Raw genomic sequence first — 8,438 nt, 5'->3', positions numbered from 1 at the left:
GGCAAAGCTGTGTGTGGGGCTCAGCACAGCCCTGGAAGATTTTGCTGGGAAGCAGGTGGCAAAGCAACGGTGATACAAGAAAGGAGAGCAGCTCTAGGGCCAGACCTGGCCATATACTGCAGGACACTGACCCCTCTTGATGGCAGCAGGATGCTTAGGGGACATTGTTCCTTGGGATCACACCAGCTCAGTGTCTGAAGTGAAGTTTCCCCCAGAGCCCAGGTGTCCTGCACAGGCCAACAAGCAGCAAGGCCTGGGCATGATGGGGTTTGCCAGCCCCAGAACAGGCAACAGCATAGGGACGGTGAGGGCAAAGTGTTTATGGGTTGGATTAGGCCACTCCAATGCAGGCTCACAGCTTACCCACATTTTATGATGCTCCGTTATAGGCTCCTAATTGAGGGTCACAGCCACTTTATTGCACCAACACCGATAACACTACAGCTAATTATGGCACAATTAGCGTGTGGGCTGCTGGGCACCCAGCAACACTCAGCCCCCAGCCTAGGCCACAACACCTGCTTGGGGCTGGAGTGCTCCCACTCCCAACAATCGAGTGGGAAACGGGGGTGGCCTTGCCTCCTGTCCCATCTGCTGCTCCCCACGCATGGGTCTGCCTGGAAGACGGCACAGAGGAGCAGCCCCGGGTGTTTTGCAGCTCCCTGCGTTCCCCACCCACGAGGGGAGGCTGCACCGGCAGGGCCGGGACAGAGGGGCCCAGGGGCCACCTCTCCCTGCTGGGGGGTAGGGCGGGTGCTGCCCCCCTACTTCCCCCGTCCAGCTCGGCGGCGGGTCGGTCTGCCGAGATGCCAGCGAAGTGGTGCCGCCCCCCCCTCCCGCCTCCCCAGCGCTCCGGGCGGGGCCGCTGTAACCCGAGCGCGTCCCTACAAAGTACCCGCGCCCCCGCGGCGGCGGCAGAGCGGGGCCGGAGCCAGCCCGGAGCGAGCCCCAGCCCTGCCGGCAGCCGGAGCCGTCCCGAGCCCGCAGCCGTCCCCGGCCCTGCCGCCATGGGGCCACGGTGCGGGGCGCGGCGGCGCTGAGCCCGCTGTCCCCGGACTTTGCCCCGGCCCGCGCAGCACAGGCGGCTCCGCCGCTGGAGCCCGTCACCGCCGGTAACCGCGCCGACCGCGACCCTCGCCCCCGGCACCATTCGGGCCCCCCCTGCCGGGACACTCTCCCCCTCCCTGGGATCCCCCGCGGTCCCCTGCCCCCGGATAACCTCCCCTAGCGCCCTGAGGCTGCCGCTGGCTGGAGAGGTCGGATTCCCGGCACGCAAACGGGGTGTTTCCCACTGTCCGTGCCCAGTCCCATTCCTGCCCCGGGATCCCCGTGCTCTGCCTCCCGTCCATGCGCACCCACCCTCGCGGTGACCTGGGGACCTCGACTGCTTCTCCCCGGTTCCTCGGGAGTGGAGGGGGCTGCCCGCCCGGATCCGCTCACTCGCCCCTGCCTGTCCCGCAGGGTGGGACCCCCGCGCTGGGGGGGCCTGGAAGATGCGGCCCCTCTTGCAGGTCGTGGCGGGGCTGCTGCTGGCGGTGGCTGCACGGGGCAGGGCGATGGAGCCAGGTACGGCTGCGGGGGTCGAAGCGGAGCCGGGGGGCGGCGGGAGTGGGGTCGTGCTTTGTGAATACTTTCTCCATCTCAGCTGGGCGGCGATTCCCCGGGCTGGGATGCGGGTGCTTGCCCTGGGCACGCAGCCCCACCGCTCTGCCTGCAGGGCAGGGCTGGTAGGAGCTGGAGTCACGGCACAGGAACCAGCGTTTCCATCACTGACAGGAGCAGGGTGGCTCCAGCCAGGCTGTTCCTGTGCTGCGGGCGCTTGGCTCACTCGGTGGACACACGTGGCAGAGAGGGGTTGCGAGACCGCTGTGGGCTGTGGCTGCCGTGTGTGGCTCCTGGGGAGGTGAGGGCAGTCTGTGCATCGAGGTGGTGGGAGAAGGACGTGTCCCCGGGGACCAGAGACCAGCTGCCCCACATCCCTCCCGTGCTGGCCATGCAATAGGCTGGAGACGCACTCATGCCCTCCAAGCTCCTGCACGTGGGCAGTCGGGCTGCCGTGGTATTGCTGTGCTGGCAGCCAGGTTGATTCTGGTCTCCACGTGGACACACTGCTGCTGGCCATCAGCAAGCTGGGCTCCTGTGCCAGCTCGGGCACTGCTGGGGACAGCCAGGCTGTAGGGGTCCCAGGCGGGCTTGGGGCTTGTAGAAGTTCAGGGATGGATGTCTGGAGGGATTTGGTGCCCTCCTTCAGTAAGGCAGAACAGGCTGGAGCACCCTGCACCACTGGGAGTGGTGGAAGGATGGTAGCATGTGTGGCCTTGGACGAGGACATGCCACTGGGGATGGTCCCCGTGCTTCAGGGCAGAGTCCAGCCCTTATCCACTTCTGGGGTGGCAGAGCCAGGCTCTGGGCTGTGTCACACAACATGCTCTCCACACTAGGACTGGGATATGGAGGGGTCCTGTTATCAGAGAGGGGTGAGCACTGGGATGGGTGCTCACCACATCTCTCCAGAGCTATTTGAGAGCCCCTTGCTGGAGTCAGAAGAGGAACATCTCCTACTGGACCCAGGCAACACATTGAAGCTGTACTGTGATGCCAACCAGAGTGGTGCCAGTGTGATCTGGTACAAGGAGTCCCGGCCACTCGTCTCGGGGGGTCGCATCTATCTCCAGCAGAGCCTCCTGGAGATCTCAGAGGTTGCCTACGAGGACTCAGGGCTCTACGTGTGCCAGGCACGGGGAACTGGGGAGGTCCTGCGCAACTTCACCATCTCTGTCGTGGGTAGGAGCCCCGGCAGCACCCAGCTACCCCCGGGGCAGCAATGCAGCCACTGCCCACCCAGCCCTACAGGCAGGGATGTCCCTCTCAACTCGTTTCCCTTTGCAGACTCCCTGGCGTCAGGTGATGATGATGAAGATAGTGATGGGGACAGCCCTCACGGAGACCAAAATGAGGAGTCGGTCTATGTGCACAGAGGTCAGTGCCACACCGGGGCACTACAGGAGAGGGCAGGTGGGGCAGAACCAGGGGCACGGGGCACTCCTGCCTCCTGCTCCCAGCACAGGCATCCTCCCACTGTACGTCCTGCATGTCCCCAGCTCCTTACTGGACTCACCCACACCGGATGGACAAGAAGCTGTATGCAGTCCCTGCAGGGAACACGGTGAAGTTCCGCTGCCCGGCCTCAGGCAGCCCCAGCCCCAGCATCCGCTGGTTCAAGAATGGGCGCGAGTTCCGAGGGGAGCACCGCATCGGGGGCATCCGGGTATGGCCAGCTCCTCCCACCACAGCTTCCCTCCCAGGATCCATCTTCCCCAACTCACCTCACTGCCTTACCTCCCACTCTGCAGCTCCGGCACCAGCACTGGAGCTTGGTGATGGAGAGCGTGGTGCCCTCTGACCGCGGCAACTACACTTGCCTGGTGGAAAACAGGTTTGGCAGCATCCGCTACAGCTACCTCCTGGACGTGCTGGGTGAGAGTTCCTCAGCATGGTGCTGATCTGGGCTTCCCCATGCCTGGTGGGGTCAGGGAAAGGGGTGGAGGAGCCTCTGTTCATGGCCTGTCCACTGATGCAGCCCACGTGTCCCTCACACCCCAGGGATATGGGATGGAGACCAGGCTCAGGTTGCACTGGTCTGTTTTAGAGCTGGGGAAGGGCTCTCTGTGGCTCCACAGTGGGTGGAGAAGGAGGGAAAAAGGAGCCTCTGCCCTTGGCCACCATGTCAGTGACACTGCTCTGCTCCCTGTGCACAGAGAGGTCCCCGCACAGGCCTATCTTGCAGGCTGGGCTGCCCGCCAACACCACAGCCCTGGTGGGCAGTGATGTGGAGTTTTTCTGCAAGGTCTACAGTGATGCCCAGCCCCACATCCAGTGGCTGAAGCACATTGAAGTGAATGGCAGCAACTACGGTCCTGACGGGGTCCCCTATGTGCAAGTGCTCAAGGTAATAAGGGCTGGAAGCTCTCAGGTCCCAGATACTCATGCTGAAGTGGTGACAGGGATGCACAGAGCCCCCCGAGGAAGAGGGATACTGACCATCCATCCCTCTCTCTGACAGACTGCAGATATCAACAGCTCTGAGGTGGAGGTGCTGTACCTGCGCAATGTGTCCATGGAGGATGCTGGCGAGTACACCTGCCTGGCAGGGAACTCTATTGGCCTCTCCTACCAGTCTGCCTGGCTCACCGTCCTGCCAGGTAGGGATGGGGACCCAGTGTGGGGTCTGGGATCACCAGCACACAGAGTCCATGCCTCAGGCCAGCTCCTTCACTCCCTGCAGAAGAGGAGCTGGTGCGGGAAGCTGAGGCCCCTGAGACCAAGTACACAGACATCATCATCTACACCTCGGGCTCACTCGCCGTGGCCATGGCCATTATCATTGTGGTGCTGTGCCGGATGCAGACTCAGTCGAGCAAGCAGCACCTGGAGCCCATGGCAGTCCACAAACTCTCCAAATTCCCACTCATCCGACAGGTGGGTACCAAACTTGAGGCCTGGTAATGCAGGGGACCTTGGTGACCAATGGGCTCCATGAGTGCCACTTGTGCCCATCACACCTTTCTCTGCTGCCAGCCTTGAGGCTGCCCTTCCCACTGGCTCATCCCATTGCTCCAAGCGAGGGTCTCTGCTTTTCTGTTGCGCCTTTGTTTGTTCCTGGAGCATGGGATGAGATAGCTGAGGACCTGTGTCTCTCTCCACAGTTCTCCCTGGATTCCAGCTCCTCTGGGAAGTCCAGCACGTCCCTGATGCGTGTCACCCGTCTCTCCTCCAGCTGTGCCCCAATGCTGGCTGGTGTCATGGAGCTGGACCTGCCCCTTGACGCCAAGTGGGAGTTCCCCCGAGACAAGTACGGTGCCACACAGGACAGGGACAGGGGCTGCTCTTCCCAGCTGCCCTAGGGACAGGAGCATGCAAGTGGTGGATGGGGAGGTCTCTGGCCACCATAAGGCCATCCCTGTGATTTTTCGTGGTTCTGCTTGTCCCTGCCAGGCTGGTGCTGGGGAAGCCCCTGGGGGAAGGCTGCTTTGGCCAGGTGGTGCGGGCAGAGGCTTACGGCATAGACAGGGATCGGCCAGACAGAGCCATCACCGTGGCTGTCAAAATGCTGAAAGGTAACAGCTCCTGTGCCAGTGTCCTGGGAACAGAGGTGGCATCAGCACTGGGCTAGGGTGCCACCCAGCTGGCATTGTGACACAGCCCTCCTTCCTTAGACAATGCCACTGACAAGGACCTGGCTGACCTCATATCTGAGATGGAGATGATGAAGCTCATGGACAAACACAAGAACATCATCAACCTCCTGGGAGTCTGCACACAGGATGGTGAGGGGGCTGTGCAGGCAGGGTTCAGGCAGGGCATGGACATGGAGCAGGAAGGGGATGTGGACTACTGGGGTCAATGGCTAACTGGGAAGGGACAAGGCAGGGCAGGCGTTGAACAAGTGGTCGCCCTTCCCAGGGCCGCTGTACGTGATTGTGGAGTTTGCTGAGAAGGGCAACCTGCGCGAGTACCTCCGTGCCCGCCGGCCCCCGACACCTGACTACGCTTTTGATGTCATGGCAATGCCTGAGGAGCAGCTTTCTTTCAAGGATCTGGTCTCCTGTGTCTACCAGGTCGCCCGTGGCATGGAGTACCTGGAGTCCAAACGGGTATGGCTGGCATGGCCTGCATGGGGTACCTGTGCTGGGCACAGCTGGGGAGAGCATGACAATGATAGAGCAGCTGTTTACCCCTGGTGAACCCACTGTCCCTGTGGAAAGAGAGCCCAGCCCATTCCCATAGGCTGTCCAGAGCCTCCCAGCCCCATCCAGCAAAGCTCAAGGCAGTACCTCCCCAAAAATGTGGAATTCAAAGCCTGACCCACCTCCTGGGGAAGTCTATGTGGCCCTGCCCCTGCAGCTAGCTCGATGATGGGATGGCCCCACCACTGCAGAGGGGGTGTGTGGAAGGGAAACAGTGATTTCAGTGTTTGAAGGGGACATGTGGAGCTGGAGTCACCATCTCACACCCCTGTGGGTGTTGCTTCCCCCCGGCAGTGCATCCACCGTGACCTGGCTGCCCGCAATGTGCTGGTGACAGCAGAGAGTGTGATGAAAATCGCTGACTTTGGCTTGGCCAGGGACGTTCACGACATCGACTACTACAAGAAAACCAGCAACGTGAGTGGGGCTCCTGGGAGAGGGGCACAGGGACCCCGAAGCAGGGCTGAGCTGAACAGGGGGTTGCTCTCATAGGGTCGCCTGCCAGTGAAGTGGATGGCACCTGAAGCCCTGTTTGACCGTGTCTACACCCACCAGAGTGATGTGTGAGTCCTGAGGGGAATGAGGGTCTGTTGGGTGTGGGCTGAAGGTGTTGTTGGTGTGGGACAAGGCAGTACTCTGGGGTTATGCATGTAGTGGAGGGTCCCCATGAGCAGAGTGGGAGTACTCTGTGGGGACAGCGGGGAACATATTCCCCAGGGGTGATCCACCCTCTCCCATCCCTGCTCCCACAGCACTGCAGGGTGCAGTGGTCCAAACTGGGGGAGAACCCCAGGATCTATCTGACCCTTCTTTTCTATGCATGATCCTAGGTGGTCCTTTGGGATCCTGATGTGGGAGATCTTCACGCTGGGGGGTTCCCCCTACCCCGGCATCCCTGTGGAGGAGCTGTTCAAGCTGCTGAAAGAGGGGCACCGCATGGACCGGCCATCCAACTGCACCCACGAGCTGTGAGTACCAGCCAGGTGGGTGGGCAGGGGGCAGGGTGAGACCCTGCTAACACACTCTCATCCCCAGGTACATGCTGATGAGGGAGTGCTGGCATGCCGTGCCCTCACAGCGCCCCACCTTCAAGCAGCTTGTGGAGGGGCTGGACAAGATCCTGGCAGCCGTTTCAGAGGAGGTGAGAGGAGGGGAGTTGGTGGGTGAGGGGTGGGCAGTGTGGGCAGCACTGGTGGTCATGGCACCATCCCTTCTTGCAGTACCTGGACCTCTCCATGCCCTTCGAGCAGTACTCACCCTCCTGCGAGGACACGGCCAGCTCCTGCTCCTCTGATGATTCCGTCTTCACCCATGACCCGCTGCCACTGGCTCCTTGCCTTTTCTCCTATCCCACTGTGAGGACTTAAGGGAGGGCAGGGAAGGGTGATGCTGAAGCCACCTCTGCCCTTGCAGGGAGGGGGTCCAGGTTCCCAAAGGTCCCTGTTTTGTCCGGGCTGAGCAGTGGGTGGGCAGGGCCCTGAGCCACAACACTGGGACAGAGTGTCCCTCTCTCCAGGCTCCTTTTGAGCACTGAGCCGTCAGCCCTGGCTGAGATCTGCCTGGTATTGTGGGCCAGCAGGAGCTAGAGCCTCTCCAGGTGGGCACTGCCTGGGATGCCCATGGCATTGCCCAGGGAGATGGGCTTCGGCCAGCTTCAGTGGAAGTATCTCTGGGCAGGAGCCCCGCTGCTGCCAGGCTCCTGCTGCATCTGTACATAGCCACAGAGATGAATATTTATGTACATGAAATATCAACCTGATAAATTATTTTTTTGGAATACACCCCAGTGCAGTTTCTGGGCTGCTCCTGGGGCACAAAAGGCTCACCTAAGCTTGGAAGGCAGGTCAGGCATTGCCTCCTCGCTGCCTCCTTGCCCCAGCCAATACAGGGGCCTGCAATCACTCCTGGGGGACACAGAGACAGTGCCACAGGTGCAGGAAGTGATGTCCCCACTCCTGTGCCTCCAGGCCTGCTCCAGCACAAAGCACCCTCGCATCTGTTCCCCATTAGCCACTGCTGCACTAAGCCACCGTGAACTCCGCTACCAGCACTGCCCTGAAACCGATCCCCCAACTGCCAAGGGCTCCCAGGCTGGGAAAGTGCTCTGGGGCCCAGCCCCATGCACTGGAGACCTCCCTCACCCTCCTGCCCAGGCCAGCCCAGCACTCCAGATAAAAGTGAGTTACAGGCTCTGTCTCCCCAAAGTGCATGGGAGCACAAGTTGGGGGTCTCCAGCTCCTGCTCTCTGATGCCTGTTTTGCTCCCCCTTGCCCTGTGGTGCCCAGCAATAACGGCAGCGTGGGCAGGGAGGGTTGCAGCTGTCTCACCCCCTCCTGCCAGCCTGCTCCCTGGGTCTAGGGTTTCATCTAGGGCCAGGCTTTGCTGGCCGTTAGCCCCAGGATCTGGTTTCCTTCTTCAGTTCCCAGCTGCACTCACAGCCCCCCGCCTGGAAGCTGCTTCTTTCAGCATGGAAGCTGGCTCTCTGGCACAGTCTGCCCCAAAACAGCCCAAGGTGATGGGGGCTGGCAGGTGCTGTGGGGCAGGACCTGGGCCCAGAGCAGCTGGAAAGGGAGTCCCTTGATCCTGGCTGCTGCTCTGCTGGTGCCAGTCTGGGATCTCAAGAGACACAGAACTTGGGACTTGACTCAGCCATGGGTGCTGTGCCTGTTGTGAATTGTATATGCTGGGAAC

General features: G+C 61.5%; 1 protein-coding gene across 2 annotated transcripts; it reads left to right on the top strand.

The window, feature by feature from the left end:
* The first annotated feature begins 931 nt into the window (after positions 1-931).
* FGFR4 (fibroblast growth factor receptor 4) lies at positions 932-7,528 on the top strand. 2 transcript variants are annotated; one of them, XM_015642284.3, is made up of 18 exons: positions 932-1,112; positions 1,462-1,566; positions 2,515-2,784; positions 2,890-2,979; positions 3,102-3,268; positions 3,354-3,477; positions 3,759-3,949; positions 4,064-4,202; positions 4,286-4,479; positions 4,707-4,852; positions 4,996-5,117; positions 5,217-5,327; positions 5,464-5,654; positions 6,042-6,164; positions 6,240-6,310; positions 6,578-6,715; positions 6,783-6,888; positions 6,968-7,528. In XM_015642284.3, exons 2-18 carry the CDS (start codon positions 1,494-1,496, stop codon positions 7,112-7,114), a joined length of 2,403 nt encoding a protein of 800 aa, XP_015497770.1. In that variant the 5' UTR covers positions 932-1,112; positions 1,462-1,493; the 3' UTR covers positions 7,115-7,528. The 2 variants fall into 2 exon arrangements, with proteins under 2 accessions (XP_015497770.1, XP_015497771.1); XM_015642285.3 differs by lacking the exon at positions 2,515-2,784 and having other exon boundaries at positions 934-1,112.
* Positions 7,529-8,438: the final 910 nt, after the last annotated feature.

Source organism: Parus major, chromosome 13 (assembly GCF_001522545.3).
Source record: "Parus major isolate Abel chromosome 13, Parus_major1.1, whole genome shotgun sequence".
Lineage (NCBI taxonomy): Eukaryota > Metazoa > Chordata > Aves > Passeriformes > Paridae > Parus > Parus major.
This window is presented reverse-complemented; position numbering and strand designations above follow the sequence as displayed.